Here is a 27,669-nt window from a genome sequence, read left to right on the forward strand (position 1 = left end):
TTTTTGAAGGTGTGGCCTCCCGAATTGTACACAATATTCTAAATGAGGTCTCATCAGAGTCTTATACAGGGGCCTCAATACCTCATTTTTCCTACTGGCCATACCATCCTTCTAGCTTTTGCCATCACCTTTTCAACCTGTTTGGCCACCTTAAGATCATCACATACAATCATACCCAAGTCCTGCTCTTCCGTCATGCACATACATTCTTCACCCCCTAAACTATACCGTTCCCTGGAGTTTTTGCAGCCCAAATGTATGATCTTGCATTTCATAGCATTAAATTTTAGCTGCCAAATTTCAGATCATTCTTCAAGCTTCACCAGGTCTTTCTTCATGTTATTCACACCATCCAGTGTGTCTACTCTATTGCATTAATATGGTGGACCTAGAAGCATGCTAAGTAAGAACATAAGACTAGCTTTACTGGGTCAGACCAATGGTCCATCAAGCCCAGTAGCTCCTATTTTCTATGGGACCTTTTTATTTAATATATCATAATTAACACATATTAAGTCATTAACAAAAATTTGTAAATGAAGCCTAAGTGCATAACTCATATTTGCATGATAATTTAGTTTAGTAAATGGATTCCTAGTTTGGCTTGGATGTATATGTGTTAGTCCAGAATTTATAAGCAACTGTACGGCATGATTGGTAGAAATAGAAATACAAATATTAGCTTTTAAAATATGTTTATTTGATGCCAAATTCAGTAAAGTGATTTATTAGACTTGGAGGGGCATTTTCAATAGGAAGTCTAAATTTGACTTTGGAATTTTTGAGAAAAATTCCAATAATTGGGTAAAGAAAATGTCCATTTTCAGACCCACAAGATATCTCTCTTTTTTTCAAAAAATGGCCCGGCTAGACATTTTATTTAGCTAGACATCTTTTTTTTTTTTTTTTTTTTTAAATGGCCCAGCTGGATGTCCAACTTTTTTGCCATTATAAAAATTTAAAAAAAGCCCAAATTAAAAATATCCAAAGCAAGCCACGTGGCCAACATTTTGAATGGACTGGCCAAACAGACAGGCCAGCAGAGCAGTAGAGCACCCTAGGTGGCACTGCTGTGAACTTCACATTAAGGGTACCAGGTACACATCTCATCATAACCCCTCCAAAACTCCACCAAAACCTTCTGTACTCACCTGTCTACCACCCCAGTAGCCCTTATGTCACTATATGGCAGTACAGTGGGGGGGGGGGGGGTTATGGGCTCACACTTTCCATCGCAAATGTACTAGTTAGAGTGGCATATGGGTCCCCCCTCTCTGCAGTCTACTGCACTGCCCATCAGGCTGCTCCAGAGACCTGTTTGCAGCTCTACTATAACTGTCATGGAGACAGATATGTACTGTTTCATGCAGATATTTGGAGGGTGGAAGGGGGTTAGTGACCACTGGGGGAGTATATGGGGGGCCATATTTTCATTTGGTCAGTTTGGGGGCCAGTGATCATCTGGTCAGTTTGGGTACCTTTTTGGCCTTAATTCATTTTTATGTTTAAATATTTTATATTAAACAGATACAACCATAATAAAGACAAAAATACAAGAAAGATTTTACAATAGAAACTATGTACTATGGAGGACTGAACTCTTATATCCTCCACAGCAACCTCCAGACTCCCTAATCCCCCCCTTCCCCTGTTCCCCCAAGCCAGAATCCCTGAACCCCCCCTTCCCCCAACCCCCCCAAACCTCCCCCCACCCGAAACATTGCACAGACTGAGGTCAGAAATCAGACAGGTAAAGCAGAATACAATTGAAGTTGATTCAATATACGGCTGCGATGCTCAGGAGATAAAATATTCAAATAAGTCTCTGCTTCGGCATCAAGAAGAAAACTCCAGGCGAGCTTCCCAGCCCATCAGCTCATGTAGCTTATTTCTCCAGTACCAATAGGAGGGTGGTTCCCCAAAATGAAACATTTACTAAGAAACAGTTTTTCTGCAGAGGTGTATACAGAGAGCAAGGAAAAGTGAGCAAATAACATAGTAAGCACCGAGACAGGCACAGGCACATGTAAAAGCTCCCGCAAAAAGGAAACCAATGCTTTCCAAAAGTCCTGGATCCCCCCGCAACCCCAGAGCCCATGAAAATAAGAATTCACCTCAACAGAGCAACACAAACACAACCGAATATCAACGCAGCCCATATAATAAGCTTGACTTTAAGAAACATAAGCTGTCAGGACGGTGCAATAGTGACACTCACGCAAGTCAGCATTATAGACCAGGCCTACAGTGTGTTTCAACACCCGTAGCAAAAAATCCCTCTTTAGGTCCATCCCCAAATCACGCTAATGGGCCTCCTGAACTAAGGGAAAAGCCCTGAGCGGCCAAAGGGTCATGATCTGTTTATGAAAATAAGAGCTCGAGACTCGAGTTTCCGGATCCGCCTCCAAAAAAGCGCAGAAGCGGATCAAAAAATCTCCACCCAAGGAACCCCCCGGGAGAGAGCCCACATAATGCCGCAGTTGACAATAGGCAAAAGGAAGCCCAACCCCAGGGACTCCTCACAGCACCAGGTCAGCACTGGAAAGAAGGGCCCCATAATTCTGCAAAACATACCTCAATAGCTCAACAACCCGAACCCGCCAGCCACTGAAAACTGAAGGGCCAACCCCCGGAGGAAAAGCTAGATTCCCAACCAATGGCAAGAATACACTCACCCGAGGGTCCTGATGCCACAACCAGAGGATCCGCTGCCACACCATCCATAAAGGCCAAAAAAAACACTACTCCTACAGGGGGTGTGGCAGCTTTGCCAAGGGGGCATGGAGGAGATAAAGAAGATGAAAAGGATAGAAATAGTCCCGCTCCAAGGAAATAGTGTATAAAGAGGTGCCAATCACTGATATGGGGCAACAAACATGCATGATTATACACTATGATGTCAGGCACTCCAAAACCACCCACAGTGGTAGGACCCAGTAACAGAGACCAACGCAATTTAGGTCTCCGTACCCCCCCCCAACCAACAAAATCATGACAACAGAGAATACAATGCTTTCACATCTCGTTTCAATAAAGCCGGGGGGAAAGTCTGTAGAACATAGACCCACTTCGGGAACAAGACCATTCGAAAAAGGTGGATTCTACCCAACAAACAGAGAGGGAGATCTTGCCATTTAACCAAGAGCTGTTTAGTATCAACAAGGAGTTTATTGATATTAAGGTGATAAAAGCATGTTAGATCCATAGTCAGCCAGATCCCCAGATACTTAAAGGAAGCAACAGCCCATCACAATGGAAATTCTCCATTCCAGTGCTCCTGAAGATGTGCTGAAGAAGCCAAAGCCTCTGACTTAGCCAGGTTCAGTGTTAAACCAGAGAAATACCCATACTCACATACTCTCTCCAGCAACGCGGGCAACGAGCTCTGGGGGTCAGTCAAAAACACCAGGAGATCAACAGCGAATGCTGCTAGTTTAAAGTGAGCCGCTACCACGATCCCATCTCCCCAGCCCTCCGTGCTAAACACTGGCTTCCAATTAACCAACGCTGTGCATTCAAGGCCCTGGAATAGCGCATAAAAGAATTTACGCCACCACCCCTACCTAATTAAAATCCAAGCTAACCCTGTACACCCCCACCCGCCCCCTTCGCTCAGAAATGGAGAAACGCCTATGCATCTCCCCAGGAAGGTCCCTCCTGTCAGAAACCGCCTGCAAACGCTCCTACAGCCACTTCATCCCCCAACTCTGGAACCAACTCCCCCCACAAATCAGACTACAGAACTCATTGATGGCCTTCCAGAAAACGGTAAAGACCCTCCTCTTCAACTAAAATTCAACCACAGTCTATGCCTCACCCCCCCTTAAATCCCCCTCCCCTCTACCCTCTCTTCTCCATTCAAAACTTCTACTTAAATTGCTGTACAGTCCATTCTTAACCTGTACTTAAATTACTGTATAGTCCTTGTATTTAAACTACTGTATAGTCTTTGTATTGTCCAAATATACTCCACTGTGAATGTTTGCTTGTAGACCGTTCTGAGCTACTGGGAGGACGGGATAAAAGTTTAAATAAATAAATAAAATAATTACAAGTGATATTTGGTATGCTGTTGCATTGAGTGTGTTATTTATGACTATATCAATCCTTCAAACTGTATATACCCCATCATACTTTGAATTTGTCCCAATCTGACCAACTGTCCAGCTAGTGCTGTACTTTTATTAAGTTATGCACCTTGCATATAGTTGGAAATAACTTTTTATTTTGAGTACTTGCTTTTGGGTTATGCTCTCAAAATGGACTTGATGCTGATTGTTCTATATTCTTTTTCTAATATTAGATCCCCCGCAGCTATGTAGCACTTGCCCTCTATCAGCTACTGGATGGATTTTCTGTACTGGAGAAAAAGCTAAAAGAGGGACAGGAAGTTAACCAGATCCTTCGTTCTCATCCAATTATGTTTGAGCTTCGACAAAGAACAGACAAGTTTGTCAAGAGCCTGGGCAGCAGAGAAGTTCTGGTGAGAGCTATATAATGTGTTCTCTGAATCGTATTGTATCCAGAAATCTGTAGCACAGCTGCAAGTCCCAGGACAAATAATACATTTACTCTGTTTTCCGGAAGTTTTTGAACTCCCCTGCAAAATAAATGCATATCCCAAGGAAAAGTCAGGCACACCATCCTGGAACATTTTTCACATTTTCCTGTTCATAATGTATAAAAGTAGAAATGTGTTTCATGGATATATCCAAAACAAAAACTGTGGAGTCGGTGTTCTTGGTAGAAAAATGATTAAAAGTTTATTAACTGTGGTCATTGTTTCTCTATGATTTACACCATTTGTGTGTGTGTGTGTGTGTATGTATATATATATTTTAAACTAAATATAAAGAGTGAGTGAAAAGCTCACGAGGTGGGTGTCAGATATGACCAATCCAAGCAATAGTGCTTTCAAAGGTCTAGCAGTTCTTCATTCATCCCCCTCTGTCTACTTATATATAATATAATAGTTTTTTAATTTTTTTTGAGTTTTTTTATATGTTCATGTTTATAATCAAAAAGCTTATCTTATAAAAACTTATCTTCAATTCAATGAATTGAAGATAAGTTTTTATAAGATAAGCTTTTTGATTATAAACATGAACATATAAAAAAACTCAAAAAAAAATTAAAAACCTATTATATTATATATAAGTAGACAGAGGGGGATGAATGAAGAACTGCTAGACCTTTGAAAGCACTATTGCTTGGATTGGTCATATCTGACACCCCACCTCGTGAGCTTTTCACTCACTCTTTATATTTAGTTTAGCTGTTCACTTTTTGCTTTTTCACAAAAAATATATATATTTTAGACATCTAATTGGGATTTTATGTATCAATAAACTTTTAATCATTTTTCTACCAAGAACATCGACTCCATAGTTTTTGTCTGGTTTTCCCTATCTACCTGTGGAATTGATGGGTACTTTTTTGTTGTTGATCATGGATTTATCCAACATATTCCATACTTTCAATTCCAAAGAATTATAGACATATTCAAAAAGTAATTAATAATAAGTAATGAAATATTGATTTTTTATGTCTTCAGACACTTTGAGCTCTTTTTCAAAGCACTTAGACACACAAAGTACCATAGGTTTCTATACCAGGGCTTATTATAGGTAAATTGATTCCATGTGTACTCAGAGTAGCTGAGCTGATTTGAATACTCCTGGATAAAGAAGAAAGTTGTTTCATTTAAATGAAGTGAATCTAAAGCAGAGGTCTAAACATGTCAAACATGGAGCTGCAAAAGAACTCCAGAATATATTTATTCAAAGGAAGGCTACTAGAAAATTTCAGTGTGCTGGAAAATATTTTGATAGATATATCAAACTTATAGCACTATATCTAATAATAGTACTGGGGCTATTCTAAATGATCATCACAAAAATAAGGAAAGAAACCTCTAAAAATCCCTATAAGTATAACCCCCTTATAGAGTTTAGATGCTTATAAGTTAATATGATCCTCAGAAACACCACTTAGAGTTCAAATGAATTCATTACCCTAAGCTTTAAGTGTCATCGGATCACAAAAATTATTTTTATAAATATATTTAATTCATTTTCATTAAAGTTTAGCACTAAATAGTTGTATAAATATGTATGTCTTTCACTATTTCATAAAGATTCTTTATATTAGCTGGTACTTAGCTTTATTCATGTGGTCTGAATCAGGGACGTGAAATTCACCGACATGTTTCGCTGATAAGCTTTTTCAAGGTGAAGTCCCTCATATTCAAGTTGCCAATATCATAGACCACTTTATCCACAAAATATTTTGAGGCACTATCAAGTCCATCATTATAAAATGTAAACAGTTTCTTGCAGTGTCTTGGTGTGCAAATTCAGATGATCCTCCAAAATCAGTAGGTGTGAATTAAAGAAGCTGCTGAGGAAAGTCACTCTGAAGTCTAGGAGTACTTTACTTTAAAAGAACTACAGAGGTCTCGAGCTGGCTGAGGAAAATGTTAACTGTTCAACAGTTTCAAGATTAATCCATAAACTTGGCCTAGAAAGGACAGCAAGAAAAAAAACCCCACAGCTGAGGAAAAGCCATTTGCTGTGCCACATAGATAGAGGAAACATTCATGTGAGAGGTTTTATGGTCTAAGGCAGGAGTGTTCAACCTCAGCCCTCAACCCAGGTTGGGTTTTCAGGATTTCCCAGATGAATATGCATGAGATCTATTTGCATACAATGGAAGCAGTGAATGCAAATAGATCTCATGCAAATTCATTCATTAAATCCTGAAAACCTGGCTGGATTGCGGCCCTTAAGGACCAAACTGGACAACCCTAGTCTAAGGAAACCAAATTGGAACTCTGTCTCAATGCTAAGTGATATGTGTGGCATTAAACAAACATGGCATATCGACTTGTAAAACACCACCATCCCTACAGTGAAGCATGGTGGTGACAGCAGCATGTTGTGAGAGAGCTTTTCAGTAGTAGAGATAAGGAGGCTTTGGAAGACTGAGAGATGGATTGAGCAAGATACAGGCAGATCCTGAAGGGCTGGACAGAAGACACACCTTTAGGTAGGATAATCATCCTAAGGATAATGGCTCTGCAAGCAGAAAATGAATGTCCTTGAGTGTTCCAGTCAAAGCTTGGACTTAAATCGATAGTAAATCTATGGCAGAACTAAAGACTACGCTCTATAGTCAGTCCCCAGCCAACCTGAGGGAGCTTCAGCTGTCCCTTGAAGATGGATGGGCCAAAACTGCATAATTCTGCTTTGCAAAGTTGGGAGACATTTTATGTCTGCTTTTTGACATATATATGAATATTATGTAAAATTGTAATCCATTTAGAATGAGATGATATGGGATATAATTAAAAAAAAAAAAATTTGATCATTGCTTCTGATACTGCAGAAGGCGCTTCCTCCAAGTATTGAGACATAGGATGTGAAGACTTAAAAATAAAAAATGCAAAAAGTTTTGATTGCATAAGTACTTTTTGAATATTACTGTAGTTGCCACCTTAGAATTTCAAGCAAAGTCCTTGGCATCATCATAGACTCCTCTCTCTCCTTCAATGACCACCTCAACTTCTTGGTAAAAAAAATGCTTCTTTAGTCTTCATATGCTGAGGAAAGTGAGATCGTACTTTCATCATTCTCACTTCATCGTCCTTGTTCAATCCACCATCCTCTCTAGACTGGATTATTGCAACTCCATCTATTTAAGCCTAACTAAAAAAAACTCCATAGACTTCAGCTAATCCAGAACGCCGCGGCCAAGCTTATTTTCGCTAAAGGCAAGATCGACCACGTCTCCCCACTCTTGTCGAAACTTCACTGGCTCCCAGTTCACTCCAGAGTCCTCTTTAAATGTGCCTGTTTAGCTTTCAAGATCCTACATGGCATCCTCCCTCCATTATCCCACTCTTATGGAACTCCTCTAACCCTAATTCCACTAGATCCTCCCAAAAACTGAAACTATCATTCCCCTCTGCAAAAGGTATATCCCACGTAGGAAAACTAGGAACATCCCTCCCCTTTAGAACCACAGAACTCTGGAACACCTTCACATCCCCGCTCAGAATTTCAAGCTCCCTCCAATCCTTCCGCAAACACCTGAAAACTTGGCTCTTTTGAAAAATCTAACACCTCCCGCTCTTTGGTACCCTGTCCATCTTTATCTTCCTAGCTCCTTTCCTATAACCCTTCATTGTAGCTCCTTTTCAATCTAACCCTGTAAACCGTGCCGAGCTCTACGCTTGTGGAAATGGCGCGGTATACAAACCTAAGGTTTAATTTAGTTTAGAATAAATTGTTGGGCATATTACTGTCTATTGCCCTGTAGGTGATACTAAGTAGTAACTGGAAGGATTGTAGCATGCTCAATATTAATTTCTGATGGAGCACAGTATGCTTAATATACCAGTATGAAAAAGTAGCAGTGGAAAAGAGAAGAATGTTTTTGTGTACTGAAAATACGTCAGCCACTGGGTAAAGTATGTGCACTTTCCATCCGTTAGGTTTTATTTATTCATGTAAGGAATCTAAGGAAGTACTTTTTTACAAAAAGGGTGGTAGATACGTGGAACAGTCTCCTGGTAGAGACAGAGGCCATGTCTGAATTCAGGCATGTGGGATATCTTAGGTAGAGGAAGAGATAATGGTTACTGTGGATGGGCAGACCGGCTGGGCCATTTGGCCTTTATCTGCCATCATGTTTCTATCTAGTTTTATTTGGGTGGAATTTCTTTTATCTATATTTTTTCTTTTCTTTAAATCTCTAAATTGGTTTCAGTGATATAGAATAAGACAGCCAGCTTTTCAGATAAATAATTCTATATGTACATTCATGTGCATTGTAGAGTTAATAACAATAAAAATGTTTGAATTTAAAAAAAAAAAAGAAAAGAAATGGCAGAGTATGGCCTATAGTTGCCTGCAGGAATTGCTGAAGGGATATGCGGTTATTGTGATCTGCTCAGAATCAAAGGCTAACTGTCCTATTAAGAGAGGCATGCTGTTTGTAATGGACACAGGCTTGCATATCCTGCTGCAGCATCTCATCTTTCATCAGTTAAGATTTCTGGTTGATCTTCTCTATTTCACAAACACTTGAAAGTATGGCTGTTAGTGAAATTTTTATGTGGGGATAGAAAAGAGTACCTGTGCTGTAAGGAAGGTTGTGGAAATTGTGGGGCTCTGAGGTTTTAAATGTCTGATTAAGTTTAATGTTACTGCAAACGTAGTTGTAGAAGCATCTGCTAAATATACTAAAAGAGATGAAATGTTGCGTAGATGGGTGGGATAAACTCTTGCTTAAATGTATTTTGAATTGTATTTTTCTTTTTTTTTTTAAGAGACTAAAATATGAAAGCCAAGGGTGTAAGGATTTTTACAAGGAAGTGTAAATATGGCAAAAGAAACTGCTATGGGATGATATAGCTTTTAAATTAATGACTCTTTTTACAAAGCTGCAATGCCAAGCAGTACACACTAAGGGCCTGTTTTACGAAGCCATGAGGTAACAGCCCCGAAGCCCATAGAGATTTAAAGGGCGTCGGGGCTGTTGCCACGCGGCAGTCGCTAGCGCAGCTTTGGAAAGGAGGGGGTAAATGCTGACCCCACCCCACCCTCCTCCGTTCTATTTCTGTGTGAGGCTGGCCATTTAGCATGTGCTGCTTGGCAGCGCAGCTTTGTAAAAGCCTGCCTAAATGTGCACTGCATCGCAAAAGGCCTCATTCTTGTACAGTTTCTACCTTCTGCTTCTAAAAAATATAATTCAAAATACATTAAAGTAGGAGTTTGTTTCACGGATATACCCAACTTACTCTATATTTTCAGTGTGAACGAACAATTATAGAAACATGTGAAAGAAATTCTAGTGCAATAGGTGTGTCATTCTGGATGAATGAGTAATATCCCAGTGCTCACGAGCCATGCAGAAGGAACTCACTCCAGCTTTAAAATCTCCCCTTCTTTACTAGATGACTCTACTGCCCCCTTCAGTTTTTCTATATGCTTGTGAGCCAGAAGAAATCTTTCTGATCTACTCTATTTCTTTATTTTCTTCAGTCCTTTTTTGGTCTTTTTTTTGCAGTATTTTGACTGATTTTGGTGATAAGAGCTCCCCTAGTCTAGGGTCAGGCTCTGCCTGCACGGAAGAGAAGCAGACCGAGGTCTGCAGCTGACAGGCCAAACCCTCTGTGGTACCTGTCCATTCCCCTTGTAGCATTGCTCGCCTACAGCATCGCAGGGGCTTGAGCGCAGGCTTTTGGACATCCGTAGGGAGCTCAGCAGGGTCTTGCAGGATGCCAGCTGCGTTTCGCAGCTCCCCTTTCTTGTCCATGGGTCTGTGGGGGTTCGAGGCTCAGTTGGACACCAATCAGACTGGCAGCCCAAAGAAACAGAGGAAGTGATTTCTTCTCCCAGATTCAGCTACCTTTTGACCTGAGGCAGGTTGCAGCACATTTCCAGTTTAGGTCACAGTGAGTAAGGCTGTTACAGCTTGTGAGGAAAATTGGGGTGTGTGGGATGTTTTTAAAACCTTTTATTTAGGTTTCTTCCACTTCCTTTAGATTTCTCCATCTCCAAAATCCTAAAATTGCTGTTTTTTTTTGTTTTTTTTTTTAAATTTGGTTAAAGCATTTTGGAGCCAAAATGCTGCTGCTCTAGCCATCTTGGATTTCCAGATATTTTTTTTTTAATAAAATTCACCAGAAGCTTCAAATCTGGCAGGGATGGAGTCCTCAGGCTCCTTTGCCCCTAATTCAGGCCATATTTGTGCTGGATGGTGCCCGAAGAGCGCCCTTATACCACGTGCCACGCATCACGTGAAGAGGAGTGGGAGAGGTTGGCTTAGCCTCCCCTTTGCTCTCTAGGGCTGAGAAGCAGTTGGGGGGGCATCTGTTGTTTGGAAGTAAATCCCTTCCCGAGCCCCAGAATGGCAGTCATCCTAAACACAGGGTCGCGTAGGCCGCAAAGCCCAAGAGACACAAGCTGAAGTCATCTAAAGGAGACTCTGCACTGTCTACATGGCATTTTCTCTGGAATTTTTCAATCTAATGTGGAGAGCCTTTCTGGATGGCCAAAATACCCAAGGGGTGTCTGGCAACATACCAGGAGGCACACAAGAGTGCTGGGATTCCCAGGGAATGTCTGCCTCAGTTTCAGACAAGGTATCTGATAAGTCTTTCTGAGGGAGATGATGAAGGGTTTATTTCTATGCTCTCCCTGTCGGAAAATGTGGGGTAGGAGACAGGTACACATGTGCTCGATACAGTGGTGGCCCTCGATCAAAGGGATGACCCCATAGTCCGCAAGCTTTCAGACTCTCTGCTCTATTTGATCTTATCACTGACTTTCTACGAGAATTAAATTTGGACTCCTAGCAGGTCCCCTCTGCTCTATAATGAGTAGAGTGAGAGCCCAGTCTTCTTAGTCGTCCTGGCATCCTGATATCAATGTATTGGTCATGGAGCATTGGGATACTTCTGACAGGTCCCTTAAAGAAGCCAAAACAATGGCTCAGCAGTAACCGATGGCACAGGAGTGAAAGCAGCTGTTTGTTCAGCCCAAGGTAGATTCCAAGGTAGCGCAGTTAACTAATTGCATGTCCCTGCCAAGCGAGGGAGGCTTGATATTAAAAGGATATGCAGGATTGCAGAGTGGATCTTATTCTTAAAAGACAATTTGAAGTGTTGGCCTTGGGGAATCCGAAACAGCTGCAGCAGCTTCTGTTGTGACATGCGCCTGTCATATCAGGTTGCTTTGAGCTAGCGGAGGACCAGCCTTTGTCCCCAGCTCCTATTGGATGGAGTAGAATATGTAGCCGATGCTCTCTGTGACATCATCAAAGTCATGAGCAAAGTTTCAGCTTATTAGATCTCAGCCTGCAGAATGCTCTGGATCAGGCAATAGGAAGGAGATTCCGCCTCTATGGCTACTCTCAGCAGACTTCCTTTCAAGGGACAAATGTTGTTTGGAAAAGGGATGGGCGATCTCATGACCAGTGTGGCAGAATTTCGACCAAAATCTCTACCTGACAGCAGACCGCAAACCTCTAGAAGCTCCGGATGTTTTCGGCAGTTCTGATGAAGAGCCTCCTCTCAGAGATCCTTTCAGGGATCCAGACAGAGATTCCTAGGCAGAACCAGACTTCCAGTTCTGGTTCTGCTGCAACCTCCAAGGAAGCACAATGACAGCAGGTCCGGAGCGGTTCCTCTGAAGGTAGAGGGACGGTTCTCAATCTATGCAGAGCCCTGGGCGCAGATCTCGTGAGACCATTGGGTACTGGAGATCATTCAGAGCTGTTACAAGCTCAAATTCATCCAGCCCTTGATGGACTGGTTTGTGGACTCCCTGACAGGGCAATCAGAGAAAACAAGCAAGGTTGTGGCTACAGTTCAGAGGCTGTTAGATATTCAGGTCATAGAGTCTGTGCTGCCCGTAGATTTGGGCTCAGACAGATACTCCATATACTTCCTCATGCCCAAGGAAGGCTCAGACAATTGGAGACCTATTCTGGATCCAATGCACTACTGAAAGTTCCACATTTCGCATGGAGACAATACGATCAGTCATAGTGGCAGTAGCAGTGGGTGAAATTCTGGCCTCTTTGGATTTGGCAGAGGCCTACCTGCACATTCCCATATTTCCAAACCACAGAAAGTTCCTGAGATTTCATGTCCTGGAAAACCATTACCAGTTCTCGGCCCTTCTGCATGGCTCACGAGCTCTGGGGTATTACCTGTCCATCCAGAATGACACACCTATCTACTAGAAAAGATATTAGCAAGGTAAGAGCCTAATCTCTTTTTAAGAATAAGAAATCGGGTATTCATTGCTGCTGTTGCTGCAATTTGAGAAGAATTTAAGGATAGACTGGGATACACTTATTGACTTAAAAACAATGTAGGATAAACATCCCTTGAGGCAATATGGCTTTACAAAAGGTAAATCGTGCCAAACGAACCTGATTGAATTTTTTGATTGGTTGACCAGAGAGCTGGATCGAGGACATATGATAGATGTAATTTACTTAGATTTCAGCAAAACCTTTGATATGGTTCCTTATTGGGGGCTGTTGAACAAACTTGAAGGGCTGAAGTTAGGACCCAAAGTGGTGAACTGGGTTAGAAATTGGCTGTCGGACAGACACCAGAGGGTGGTGGTTAATGGAAGTCGCTCGGAGGAAGGAAAGGTGAGTAGTGGAGTCCCTCAGAGTTCGGTGCTGGGGCCAGTCCTGTTCAATATGTTTGTGAGTGACATTGCTGAAGGGTTAGAAGGAAAAGTGTGCCTTTTTGCAGATGATACCAAGATTTGTAACAGAGTAGACACCAAAGAGGGAGTGGAAAATATGAAAAAGGATCTGCAAAAGTTAGAGGTATGGTCTAATGCCTGCAACTAAAATTCAATGCAGAGTAATGCATTTGAGGATTAATAATCGGAAGGAACCGTATATGCTGGGAGGTGAGAAGCTGACATGCACAGACGGGGAGAGGGACCTTGGGGGTGATAGTGTCCGAAGATCTAAAGGTGAAAAAACAGTGTGACAAGGCAGTGGCTGCTGCCAGAAGGATGCTGGGCTGTATAAAGAGAGGCGTAGTTAGTAGAAGGAAGAAGGTGTTGATGCCCCTGTACAGGTCATTGGTGAGGCCCCATTTGGAGTATTGTGTTCAGTTTTGGAGACCGTATCTAGCGAAGGACGTAAGAAGACTTGAAGTTGTCCAGAGGAGGGCGACAAAAATGATAGGAGGCTTGCGCCAGAAGATGTATGAGAAGAGACTGGAAGCCCTGAATATGTATACCCTAGAGGAAAGGAGGGACAGGGAAGATATGATTCAGACGTTCAAGTACTTGAAGGGTATTAACGTAAAACAAAATCTTTTCCAGAGAAAGGAAAATGGTAAAACCAGAGGACATAATTTGAGGTTGAGGGGTGGTAGATTCAAAGGCAATGTTAGGAAATTCTACTTTACAGAGAGGGTGGTGGATGCCTGGAATGTGCTCCCGAGATAAGTGGGGAGAGTAAAACTGTGACTGAGTTCAAAGAAGCGTGGGATGAACACATTGGATCTAGAATCAGAAAATAATATTAAAAATTGAATTAAGGCCAGTACTGGGCAGACTTGCACGGTCTGTGTCTGTATATTGCCATTTGGTGGAGGATGGGCTAGGGAGGGCTTCAATGGCTGGGAGGGTGTAGATGGGCTGGAGTAGGTTTTAACGGAGATTTTGGCAGTAGGAACCCAAGCACAGTACCAGGTAGAGCTTTGGATTCTTGCCCAGAAATAGCTAAGAAAAAAATTTTAAAATTTTAAATTGAATCAAGTTGGGCAGACTGGATGGATCATTCGGGTCTTTATCTGCCATCATCTACTATGTTACTATGTTAACTATGAAATAAGTATTAAATGAATGAGAAATGCATTCATTTGTGTAAGATTATGTATGTATGTTTAATGCGAGGTTTGTTTGGTTTTTTTCATTATATATGTACTGATTGTGAGTTGCCAAAGATTTTTAGATTGTGTGGGGTACAAGTTTTAAAATAATAATTAAGGGCTTTTAACATCTATTATATTAAGGCCTGTGAAGACAGATACAATCAAGATCTTTTGGTTTCTTATTCTTAAATGCTTTTTGACTATTTTTTTTAATTGTTCTTCTGTTTTGAAGGTGCAAAGCAGTGGTTCTCAACCCTTTCCTGGTGGCACACCTAGCCAGTTAGTATTCAGGATTACCACAATGAATATGTATGAGAAAAATGTGCATATATTGGAGCCCATTGTATGGAAATTTCTTTTATGGTACTTGAAAGAATACAGGTGTCCATAAATTTTGTTAGTCTGATCAATCTGGATTTTAGAAATTAATCTTAAATTGCTGAATACCATGTGTTAACTGCTGTTAGATATCAATATTATGCTACTAGTATCTTGCAGTAGAGAGCTGTCTGGTAAAAGCATTTTGTAGACCTTTCAGTCTACTGTGTAACTTTAGACTACAAAGGAATCTTATAAATTTGATTTATCACAAATCAAAAATCTTATTTCTTATCTTTCTGTCTAGTTGCAAAACAGTTGGCTTGAATTTAAGAACAAAATTTTCTCCAGAAATGAGCATGGGAGCTCTAAGGAGTAAGTATTACATGGTGGAGACAGGTAAACTCAGCAAAATTTAGGGGTAATCTATAATCCAATACAAAACCTGCTATGCTTAGTCTCAATAAAACAGCTTTCCACTAGCTTTCAAGCAAGTACAGTGGTGCCTCACACAACGAACTTAATTCGTTCCAGGAGCAAGTTTGTTATGCGAAAAGTTCGTTGTGTGAAACGCGTTTTCCCATAAGAATACATGTAAAACAAAATAATTCGTTCTGCAGCCCTACATTTCCCTCCCTCCACCTCACCTTATATGCAGAGTTTGCCAGCTTTCTTTTTCACCCAGCCGCACGCTTTCAAAAAGCTGTGCACGCGCAGCTGCTGGAGTTGATCAATGTTCTCCTCTCCTGCAACTTCCGGTTTCCGGTTGCGTCAGAGGAGAAGATTGAACAACAGAGCATGCGCGCATGTGCTGCTCTTTGAAAGTGTGTGGCTGGCCGAAAAAGAAAGCCGGAAAACTCGGCATCTAAGGTAAGGTGGAGGGAGATGATGGAACACTGCATTCAGACAGGAGGGTGCTGCTGTTCCCGGCTCACATTAGGAAGCGGCGAGAGTAGTTCCGCCCCCCCCCCCCCCGGGCCCCTCGGGCGACTTCGTTGTGTGAAACGAAGTTCGTTATAGGGAGCAAGACAAAAAGTTCGTTATGCGCAGCGTTCGCTGTGCGAGGCGTCCGTTATGCGAGGCACCACTGTGTATTATACATTTTTGGTTTGCTCACCATATTATTCTGTGTGTTTGAAACACAATGATACAGTTCACTACTTTATTTGTAAGGTTGATTTTTGAAGTTTTTTAAGGCAAGTTTCATTCAGGGGTACAAATTATTTCCTGGCCCAAACAGACTCAATAGTGAAAGTCTGTCTGAGGCAATGGAGTATCAGTAGGAGAAGTGGGATATGAACCCCGGCTTCCCTGGTTTTAAACTTCTGGTGATGATCCTCTGGGGGTATGAAAAAGTTAATCCTAAACTTGAATATCACCTCATTCAATTTCTCTTGATTATTCAAGCTTAGAATGTCTAACGCTGCTAAGTAAATTTATAGAAACCAAATGCTGAAGAATCACTTGGATCTTATCACAACTGGTATAAGAAGAAAACCAAATCTAAACATTTTCAGAATTTCCATTGTTTCTTCCTCAAAGCAAATTTAGTAACATTTGGCTAATCTGAAGTTGAGTATCTGAGAGGGATATTCAACATTAGTGGTCTATACAACTATAGGCCTTTGACCTAAAAATATAAAATGCCATAGGAACTCAAAAGGATGAAAAAAAAATGCAGGCACTCTGTTCTTATTGTCTTAACTTTCCCTTAGTTAGGAAGACATACCAGGTGCCAATAAAGTCTCTTGTTTATGTGTTATAATGGAATGTGTTCTGTGTTTAGACTTCTTCAGGCTTGTGGCAGTGTAAAACATCAGCTCTGCTCTCTGTATCGTCAGTTTTTCTTAACAAAACCAACTGGAGGAACTATGAGTTTGTCTCAGAGTCTACAGGATCAGGCCATGAAGCTTGTTCAGTAAGTATTCTATAGAAAAAGAGGGGGAAAAGGCAGATATAGAATGGCAGGGCGAATGAAATTTGTGGAAAAAAAAAGTCTTGTCAGCTTTTACTGAATCCAAAAAGAAGAAAACCTGCTAGATGTACAGATGTCGACTATGGTTCTATAATATGTCAATATCTTGATGATCCCAGTTATAACCACTTCAAGGTTATTTTCAGATTCAATTATAGCAATGGACACTCCTATATTGTCCATTAGGCCATTCAATTGGATGACAATTTTTTTAATGAATACTTTTTGTATTTTCAATAATTGGGGAATGAAGAAAAGAAAATAATGAAACTGAAGTGAGAGGAAACAATGTAACATTTCCTTATGTAGTTACATAATTTGTAGAGGGGGAGAATGGGACTTGTACACAGTGTCTCCCCTCCCCTCCCCCGCGAATTCGCAGTTCGCAGACTCACTAATTCACGGTATTCTCGACTGCCTCTTCCTGTACTAAAGTCAGGCTACACCAATCAGGAGCTGCCTGTCAAAGTAGCTCCTGATTGGTGTAGCCTTACTTTAGAGGCGGTCGGAGCATACCACGAGTGATTTTCTTCACTCGCTGGCGCTCTAGCTGCCCTCTCCTGCCTTTTGACAGGCGAAAAACCATATTCGTGTTTTTTTGAAATTCAAGGGGATTCCTGGAACAGAACCCCTGCGAATATCAGGGGAGTACCTATTTACTTACTTATCCTTACAAAATGGTTTGTTGCCCTTACAATTACTCCTTTCAGTTTTGCCCACTGCATTTCTACTCCGTCCAGATGTTCCGATCCAGACAACAATTCCTTGACATAATCCCCCATCCAAACAAAATTCATTTTTTTAAAAGTCTAGAACCTTTACTTTTGAATGAGCCCTCTCTATACCTGTCTTAATATTAAACCACACCATGTGTTGATCACTGGATGCCAGATGATCACCCACTGTAACATCAGAAACACTTTCTCTATTTGTAAGCACTAAGTCCAGTAGGGTCCCATCCTGCATGGGTTCCATTACCAACTGTTCTCCTTGTAGAGAATACAGGATCTCCCTACTTCTAGAAGGCCCTGCAGTAGAGCTACCCCAATCAATATCTGGCATGTTAAAATCACCTAATAGTAATACTTCCACTTTTAAAGCTATATTCTGAATATCAGCTATTAAAAAAAAATAGCAAAACAAATTTTATGCACTAAAGTAAAAAGGCTAAAGGACACACAAAATAAACTTTAATCTATCCCCACCCCCAACCCTCCCGCCAGTGGTGGTAGTGCCTGCAATATGGAAGATGAGCCTGAGGGGAAAGGGAATGAAGAAGAAATGGGGTGTGGCTTTTGGGGATGACCTGAGGCCGTGGTGGGCAAGAGTGAACATGAGCTGGGAGATAAGGGTGGGCAAATAATAGCGAGAACAAAAAAGGAGTGTGTGAGGGGAGGGAAGAAAAGGGTGAGAGCGGACAAGAAAATGATGAAGCTAGCAGGAGTAAAAAATAAGGGTACATAAGAGTTGCCATACTGGAACAGACTATATCCTCCTCCTGCTCAGTCAATATTTGTTGTAATAGAAGGAAGAAGGAAGATAAATAGGACTTCCCTTCTCACACCCGGTCACACAGAGTCACCACCCACCTAACATAATGCTCCCAGTCATTTGCTAATTCAACCAGTCATGCATACATCCAAATCCACCGACTCACAAACATATATTTATATGTAGACCCCCAACTGTAGACACCACAGCTTTTACCTTTTATCTGAAAACCTGGCTTTTCTCCAAAATGTAACTACCCCCCCCTTCTCCATTATTCTAAGTCCCCTCTTTCCTTCCTGTTTACCAAGCCCTTCTTCCTTCCATTGGAGTTCCTTTTTTTGTTTTTAATTCCTGTAAACCGTGTCGAGCTCCACTTCCGTGGAGATGACGCGGTATATAAACTTAAGGTTTAGTTTAGTTTAGTAAGTGAATTATGGCACAACAGAGCCACTCAGTCATCTAAGGAGTTTGCAGAGCTGTGCATAATCACGTAATTATTTTAAACATATTTATGTATTTATGAATCTATAGAAATCATCAGTGTGCTGCTTAACTTATGTGTGTGTGTGTGTTTTCTTGTTAACTGGGATCACATGAATATTCAACTGCTAAAATGTTTGGGAAGCACTGCTCTAGGGAAATAGAGGTTCCATTTTGCAGCCTAATGTCAATAGGGCATCAGTGTCCAAGGATCACTCAGCCTCACACTAAAATCCAGGGAGATTCTGGTAAGAACTGAGAGGGATATTGGAGGTAGAGGGTGTACTCCCTCCCCAGACTCTTTGATATCCAGAATATGGATAATAGAAGGTGAGAGGGAATGTTAGTTTTGCATCTGCCCCTTGATTTTAGGCCTCAGGTCTAAACTGGATGATAGCCCTCCACATGCCTTGGGCAGATGCAAAAGCCAACAAGATTTTTCAGTTATAAGCGAAGTACATGTTTTGCACGTGCCAAGCCTGCATCCCAAGGGATATATGCATGCAAATAACAGCTTTCTAAAATCACTATTTGCATGTTTATGCAGTCTAGATGTCAGTGGTGATATTTATATGAGTAGATGTTTCTACAATGACTTGCTAAGGCTAGATTTATGTTTTGGGAAAAAGTGCAAAAAGCTTGCAAGTAAAGGATATCTTTTACAAGTTTTAAATGGTGCATCTTTTTCCAGAGAGATTTAGGGCTCCTTTTATGAAGGTGCGCTAGGGGTTTTAGCGCGCAATAGACACTAATGCCTCCATAGAGCTGGAGTTAGTATTTTCCGTGTAGCGCGGGGTTAGTGCACGCGGCATTGTAGCGCATGCGCTAAAAATGCTAGCGCACCTTTGTAAAAGGAGCCCTTAGTCTCCCAGAGCTCTGTGTTTTTAACATCTTGGATTTTTATTTTCCCTAATTATAACTCATTAGATGCCTTTCTCTACTTTGTCTGAGTAGATTATAAGTTTGATTGGCTTACAATGCTGTTGGTTCTTCCCGCTACTAACTAGAACTTTAGTTCCAGATAATTTTCCTTATTTCCATTTGCTGTACTTTTTATACTCCTAAGTTATTTGTAGCCAGTGTTATCTACACTTTGTATTGCTTGGATAAAATACTGGATGTTGTCACTGTTTTGTACTAATTGAAACGTGTCATTTTCCATGGCAGGGAAAAGTTGATAGACTGGAAGAACTTCTTACTGGTGAAGAGTAAGAGAAATATCACCGTGGTTTCATATCCTATTCAGCAGTTGTTTTATCAGCAGCAAATAGTTGACATAGGCCCTCTTTTTACTAGGCTGCAGGAGCAAGTGCCGTGCAGCAAATGCTCCAACGCCCATTCAAACTCCCCGGGCATCGGAGCATTTAACGCAGCAGCCCACATTATCGGGCTTAGTAAAAGAGGGGGATGGGTTACTAAATCATGTTGAATGTTGGTCTCAATATTTTGTAATTAATAAAAAACCAACCCACTCGTCCCATTGTTTCAAATAAGAGATGTAGACATGTGTAGCTCAGAGTATGATGTTGGAATATAATAACTTGATCGCTAAATAGACGAAGCAGTAACCTGGGTTTAATGGGGTGGAGGTGGCGGTCTAAGATGCACAATTCCTCGTATTTGGCATTGGAAGCTTATGTGTCCTGAGTAGTGTTTTTGGAGTTCAGATAGTACTCAAATGACTGTATTTCTTACTTTATTTCTTGAATGTTAAGAGGCCCTATTACTAGAGCTTAGCTAAATGCTGCAAATCCTGTTTTATACCTATGGATGATGTGGCGGTTCGTGTACTCTAATGTCCATTAGTATGCACTGAACTTTAGTTAATTAGCTCATGTTCAATTAATTCTCTGCTTATCAAAAATTTGCCGATGACTCCAAACTCAGCAGAATTACAAACATGTGAAAACAAGAGAACAGGGAATCATTTCACAAAATTTAAAATGTAACATTAAGATTTATTCAAGAAGTTCTGTCCGTCCTTCTCTTGAACTAGCTGGTGGCTTTTATCAGTAAGACTCTTGCAAATGACCTTGAGAACCTTCAGAATTGCTCAGTTTGCTCACTTGCCTTATGCCATCAACAGGAAAGAGCAAGTGTTTTACTGCACTTAGTGAGTTCTTTGCCTTAACCTTTACCCTTACCTACCTGGAGGACTTTCCAGGGCTGGTACACTTTATTTATGTGGATCGCACTGCAGGGCAGATGATCGCCCCATCCCTCAGTATCAACGAGAAGTCGACTGCCGAACTAGGAAACAGCACCTTATCAAATTTCATAAAAATGAAGGTAATTATTCTGTCATTTCAGGTTTTGAAAGCTAGCAAAAAATATTATGGGGCCTGTTCAATAAGGTTTTGGGAGCCTGGTGAGAGCCTATTCCATAAAGGAAAGTAGGCACATATAGAAAAATGGCTGATTAAATTGGGAAAGGACTCAAATTTGAACATTGATGTTAGTCATCAAGGCTTCAACCTATCCAATGACCAAACTGCACATATTTTGAATGCAGGAGCTTTATAATAAAATGACTGACATACTTGTTTATGAAAGATACACAATTGGTCAGTTGAAATTTTGATGATTAGTGTGCCTGATCAAAAGTTTCAAATGTGTTCTAATTCTGTTATTTTTCTGAACTGCATAAAACAATAATGAAAATGATAAAAGGGATAGGACGACTTCTCTGAGGAAAGGCTAAAGCAGCTAGGGCTCTTCAGGTTGGAGAAGAGACTCAGGGGTATTATGATAGAGGTCTATAAAATACTGAGTGGAGTGGAAAGGGTAGATGTGAATCACTTGTTTACTCTTTCCGAAAATACTAGGACTAGAGTGCATGCCATGAAGCTACTAAGTAGTGGATTTAAAACAAATTAGAGAAAATATTTCTTCATATAATATGTAATTAAACTCTGGAATTCATTGCCATAGAATGTGGTGAAATCAGGAAGATTAGCAGGGTTTAAAAAAGGTTTGCATCATTTCCTAAAAGAAAAGTCCATAGGCCATTATTGAGATAGCCTGGGGAAATCCACTGCTTATTCCTAGCATAAGCAGCATAGAAGTGTGGTGCAGAGGTTAGAGCTACAGCCTCAGCACCCTGAAATTGTGGGTTTAAATACAATGCTGCTCCTTGTGACCCTGGGCAAGTCACTTAATCCCCCGTTGCCCCAGGTACATTAGATAGAGTGTGAGCCCACCAGGACAGATAGAGAAAAATGCTTGAATGTAAACCACTGGGCCCAATACTATAAAATAAATAAATACAATCTATTTTATTATTTGGGATCTAGCTAGGATTGGCCTATGTTGGAAAGAGGATACTGGGCTTGTTGGACCTTTGGTCTGTCCCAGTATAGCAATTCTTATGAACTTAACCATATCGGAAATAAAGCTGAAAAAAATACATGTGAAAATAGCAGTTTGGTTTCAAAGCATACTCTTCTAACTGATGTTTCTTCCTGTTCAGATCTGGTCACTGATTGGCCTGGCAAGACGGTACCTCCAGAAGGGCTACACAACCTTGACTCTCCGCGACGGTGACTATTACTGCTGCTACTTCCTCTGGTTCGAGAATGAAATGGTACAACTGACACAACTACTGCTATTTTTTTGTTGTTGCTAATAGTAAACTACAGGGCAAGAGAAGGGTACAGGCAAAAATTTTAAAGCTTGAAGAATGGTCTGAAATTTGGCAGCTAAAATTTAATGCTAAGAAATGCAAGAAAAAAACCCAAAGGAACAGTACTGTTTAGGGGGTGAAGTTCTTTTGTACATGAAAGAGGAACAAGACTTGGGTGTGATAGTATATGATATTCTCAAGGTGGTCAAACAGGTTGAAAAGGTTATGGCGAAAGCTAGAAGGATGCTAGGTTGCATAGGGAGAGGTATGGCCAGTAGGAACAAGGAGGTATTGATGCCTCTGTATAAGACTCTGGTGATACCTCGTTTAGAGTATTGTGTACAATTCTGGAGAGCGCACCTTCAAAAAGATATAAAAAGGATGGAGTCTGTCCAGAGGAAGGCTACTAAAATGGTATGTGGTCTTTGTCATAAGGCATATAGGGACAGACTTAAAGATCTCCATATGTATACTTTAAAGGAAAGGCAGGAGAGGGGAGATAATGATAGAGACATTTAAATACCTACGTGGCGTAAATGCACATGAGTCGATTCTCTTTCATTTGAAAGGAAGCTCTGGAATGAGAGGGCATAGGATAAAGTTAATTGCTGATAGGCTCAGGAGTAATCTAAGGAAATACTTTTTACAGAAAGGGTGGTAGATATGTGGAGCAGTCTCCTGGAAGACATGGTGGAGACAGAGGCATGAGATAGGCATGTGGGATCTCGTAGGCAGGGGTGTCAAAGTCCCTCCTCGAGGGCCGCAATCCAGTCGGGTTTTCCCCAATGAATATGCATGATATCTATTAGCATACAATGAAAGCAGTGCATGGAAATAGATCTCTTGCATATTCATTGGGGAAATCCTGAAAACCCGACTAGATTGCGGCCCTCGAGGAGGGACTTTTACACCCCTGTGTAGAGGAATAGATAATGGTTACTGCAGACGGGTAGACTAGATAGGCCATTTAGCCTTTATCAGCCATCATGTTTTTATGTCTCTATTTAGTTTCCCATGTTTGTACAAATTTTAAATTATTTTCTGGTTTTTGGGTTTTTTTTTATATATATATATTTTAACCCTCAAGCTGCAAGGCTAGACAACCAGATCTCCAACCTTCTGATGACCACCCCAGACTACAAGACATTAAAAAAAGAAATAAAAACAATACTTTTCAAGAAATTCCTGAAACAACCCTAACTTCACTTACTCTTAACAACTGACAAAGGATCTACTCTTTACTACCCTAGTAATAACAATTTTGCTACCATTGTAACCCCCTTTTATAAATCTTTTGTAAGCCGCCTTAATCTTAACAACCCAAGAAATGTCAAAAGATCTACTCTTTACTACTCTAGTAAACCAATTGTTCTCCCATTGTAACCCCCGTTTATAAATCTTTTGTAAGCCGCCTTGAACCGCAAGGTAATGGCGGAATAGAAATCCCTAATGTAATCTAATGTAATGTAATTGGCAGATAGTGAAATGGCTGCTTTATATAACTTGATGTTGAACAAGAGAAAGTTCCAAATAACAGACATTTGGAGATGCAAAACTCCCATAAGAGCCATAGAAGACACATATTGCTTCTCAGCAACAATGCCAAGTAAAGGAATAAATAGTTTTGGAGGTGATGAAAAATAGTGTGCACACTACTGAAAAGGTCAACGCGCTATTTTCAATAGTGTGCACTATCAAAAAATAGTGTGCAATGTTCATAAGAAAAAAAAAAACCCTAAAATGTTTCAAAAGAATTCACATCCCTACAGACTATCCTGTCTTCTGTGGATTCTTTAAACTCATAAATGGGGGTGGGGGAAGGGAGTGGAATTGGAATTTGATTTAGGGATTTTATGAATAGTTTCATGAAAGTTTTATTTTATTTGTATATCAAGTGGGAGGGTGGGGGATAATATAATTGCACATTAATGTCTTTAAGTTTTGTTGTGCATGTTTTATAATATCCATATCTGTGAATCATTTGTTGCATAATTGTAGTTTGAAAACTCAATAAAGAAATTTAAAAAAAATTAATAAATAAACTCATAAACACGGGGAGGTAATTTCAAAGGTTTTTCATGTATAACCCAAGGTTTCATTCGCTGAAATGGGGTTTTTGAAAATTGCCTATGACACAAAGAGGTTTGGTTATGTGCATATTGCCAGTACATACCCAATTGTACCCATGTTTTGGAGAGGCATTCTTGGGGTCAGGATTGATGTGGAGAGTATACTGACCGTTGTTTCCAAAGGTATCCATGTAATTATATATGGAAAAAGTGGGTACAGATTTGTGACAGATCTTCAGGGGTAATTTTCTAATGGGCATTTTGCACATAATGGATTTTTTATACTTGTAACGGCTCTGGGGTTATGTGCTTAAAAGGATGCCTAGTTTCAAGAAGCATGTGCTATTACATGAGCTGCATGTAGGCTTGTTTGAGCAGAGGAAGGACAGAATCACAATTTACACGCGTCATTTTTAAAATGTGCATGTACTCATGTTTTATATGCAAATATTTAACCCCACTCCCAAGCGGACATAAATGTTCATGGCATCAGTCTGGGTTTGATTCTTGATGCTTTTGCTGGTAGTGTATTTTAAAGATAGGCGAAGGTTCCCAGCTGCCTATGTGTCTTCATAATGTAGACTTAAGAAGGTGCTTATTTGCATAGGTGGCCTGTGTTAAAATCACCCTCCATGCAACTCAAATTTCTGTGAAAATTTTTCCCCTTTGAAAATTGGTGCGAGGTCAGAGGGTAAAAGGACTTAAAAGTAAGGGAATATTTTGCCCTCTAGAAATGAAATATAATCAATCCCCTACTATCAAACGTCAATTTCAGTTGATCATGACATTTTCCTTCCTAGCAGTTTTCATCGTTGCCTTCTCCTTTCTCTTCTCCAGGGTTATAAGCTAGAGGTGATCGAAGTGCCTGTCTTGTCCGATGATTCTTCTCCCATTGGCATGCTGGCAGGAGATTATTATAGGTAATTTAAAAAGGGAGGCATCCACAAAGGACACCTGCCAGAAATCATAAACTTTATTTCTGGACTGCTAGTAGACTAAAGTTGCTAAAAAAATAATAATGCAGGTTTATGCATTTGGTCTCTAAAAAAAAAAAAAAAAATCAAGGGAGCAGTGCAGTTTAGGTCAATGGTCTCCAACCTTTTTCGTGCAAAGGGCTGCAATGTGAACACGAGAAAGCTCTGAGGGCCACCAAAAGATTTAAAGCTTACACATACTACTAATTTTGTAAACTGCCTTGAGCTGTTTGTTCAGACTGGGCACTAAACATTAAAATTAATACTAATGTTGATTCTACAACACTTCAAGGATATGTTTTAAAAACTCAATTTATTTTAGATTAACAGCAAATTCCACAAATGACACCTCAATAACACACTTAAGAGATTGTTTGCAGTTACTATAGCAAGTGGGCAAGACTGAAATTAACATGTTCACAGGATCTGAAGAGCATTTCTGCCAACTGTTTGATGACTGCAATGGAGGACTTTGGAGGGCCATATGTAGCCATGTTGTAAAACACTGGTTTAGGGGGGTAAATGCTTTTGTGCATGAAATAGGAACGGGGCTTGGGTGTGATTATACTATATGTGATGATCTTCAGGTGGCTGAACAGAAAAAGGTGATGGTGAGAGCTAGAAGGATGCTTAGGTGCATAGGGAAAGTAATGGCAAGCAGGAAAAAGGAGGTGATAATGCCTCTGTATAAGTTTCTCGGATGAGACCCCGATGAAGATATAAAGAGAATGGAGTTGTATCAGAAGGCAGCAATTAAAATGATCAGTGGTCTTTGTCATAAAGCATAAAATCTCAATGTGTATACTTTAGAAGAAAGATGGGAGAGGGGAGATATGAGGGAGATGTTTAAATATTTCTGTGGCATAAATATACAGAAGGTGAGTCTCTTTCAATTGAAAGGAAGCTCTGGAATGAGGGGGCATGAAATGAAGATGAAAGGAGACAGACTTAGGAGTAACCCAAGGAAATACTTCTTCATGGAAAGGGTGATGAATTCATGGAACAGTCTCAGACTGGAGGTGGTGGAGACAGACTGAATCTGAATTCAAGCAAGTAAGTACATAGGATCTCTAAGGGAGAAGAAGAGATAATAGATGGCATGGATGGGTAGATTGGATAGGCCATATGTTTTTTATCTACCTTAATTTTTCTTTGTTTCTAAAGAATCTGGAACTGTCTTTGATTGCCAAAGGCATCGTAAATAATACATTTTTCCCATCTTGCTTCCAGGAAACTGCTACACTATTACAGCAAGAACCACCCATCAGAGATAGTGAAATGCTATGAACTGTTGACAGTTCACTTGGGAATCATCCCTACTGAATTTTTGATCCAACAGTGCTGTGATCTTGCACGAAAACTTTGGGAACCTTCACGAATCCCACTATTGTGAAAATTCAGCAGGGAAGAATAAAGATGACACCACACTCTGAGATGAAGGCTCTTCTAATAGATATTCTTTTGTTTTTGACAAGAATCTTATCTATTTTAGAGGAGATGATTTTGCTGCTTCCTGCCTTGTATACATATATTCAAAAATTACTCAGTCCACAGGTGGCAAGGAGGCTGGATATACAATCTGTACTACATTATCAGTTTTAAAATGTTATGAACAGTGTTAAATATTTTATCATCTTTGCAATCCAGAAAGTGACAGTAATTGAAATTTGAAAGTTAATGTAGTGGCTGTATACAGTATTTCACTTCCTAAGTGACCTGGCCAAATAAATGGAAGGAAAATTTTTTATGTTGGTGGCTGTTTGGTTTATTTTGTATACAGTATTTGTGTTTCCACCTAGCTTTCATTCTATAAGATCAAAGGGGGGTGAGGGAGAGACATACATGCATTAAACCTTTGGTAAATGATGAAGGTGTTCATTGACTGTTGCTATTCGATGAACCCGAGAAATTGAACAGATTGCCATAGAGTAACTAAAGGCTTTGATAAGAATCAAAGAGTCCTTTTACTAGGGTACACTAACCAATTTACAAGAGAGGCAGCTTGTAAATTGTTGCATTTAAATCACTTGTTATAGTCCAAATGTTTAGCGGGGAAAATAACAAAGAAACATGATCACAAATAAAGGCCAAATGGTCCAATCAGTCTACCCATCCACGGCATCTACTATCTCCTCCTCTCCCTAAGAGATCCCACATGTCTGTCTCACATTGTCTTGAATTCAGTCTTTGTCTCTACCACCTCTACCGGGAGACTATTCCACGCATCTACTACCCTTTATGTAAAAAGTATTTCCTTAGATTACTTCTGAGCCTATCACCTCTTAACTCCATTCTATGCCCTCTCATTCCAGAGCTTCCTT

The 27,669-nt window shown here is 40.4% G+C and overlaps 1 protein-coding gene across 8 annotated transcripts in view; it reads left to right on the forward strand.

The window, feature by feature from the left end:
- Positions 1–27,100, forward strand: part of HPS1 (HPS1 biogenesis of lysosomal organelles complex 3 subunit 1) — a 108,325-nt gene extending 81,225 nt beyond the window's left edge. For all 8 annotated transcript variants that reach the window (XM_033942549.1, XM_033942548.1, XM_033942554.1 and 5 more), the window contains 8 exons: positions 4,304–4,483; positions 15,045–15,112; positions 16,524–16,655; positions 19,851–19,916; positions 20,828–20,972; positions 22,153–22,266; positions 25,212–25,294; positions 26,579–27,100. In XM_033942549.1, coding sequence (XP_033798440.1) covers positions 4,304–4,483; positions 15,045–15,112; positions 16,524–16,655; positions 19,851–19,916; positions 20,828–20,972; positions 22,153–22,266; positions 25,212–25,294; positions 26,579–26,741 — 951 coding nt within the window. In that variant the 3' untranslated portion in view covers positions 26,742–27,100. The remainder of the gene's footprint in view (positions 1–4,303; positions 4,484–15,044; positions 15,113–16,523; positions 16,656–19,850; positions 19,917–20,827; positions 20,973–22,152; positions 22,267–25,211; positions 25,295–26,578) is intronic.
- The last annotated feature ends 569 nt before the right edge of the window (positions 27,101–27,669 follow it).

Source organism: Geotrypetes seraphini, chromosome 4 (assembly GCF_902459505.1).
Source record: "Geotrypetes seraphini chromosome 4, aGeoSer1.1, whole genome shotgun sequence".
NCBI lineage: Eukaryota > Metazoa > Chordata > Amphibia > Gymnophiona > Dermophiidae > Geotrypetes > Geotrypetes seraphini.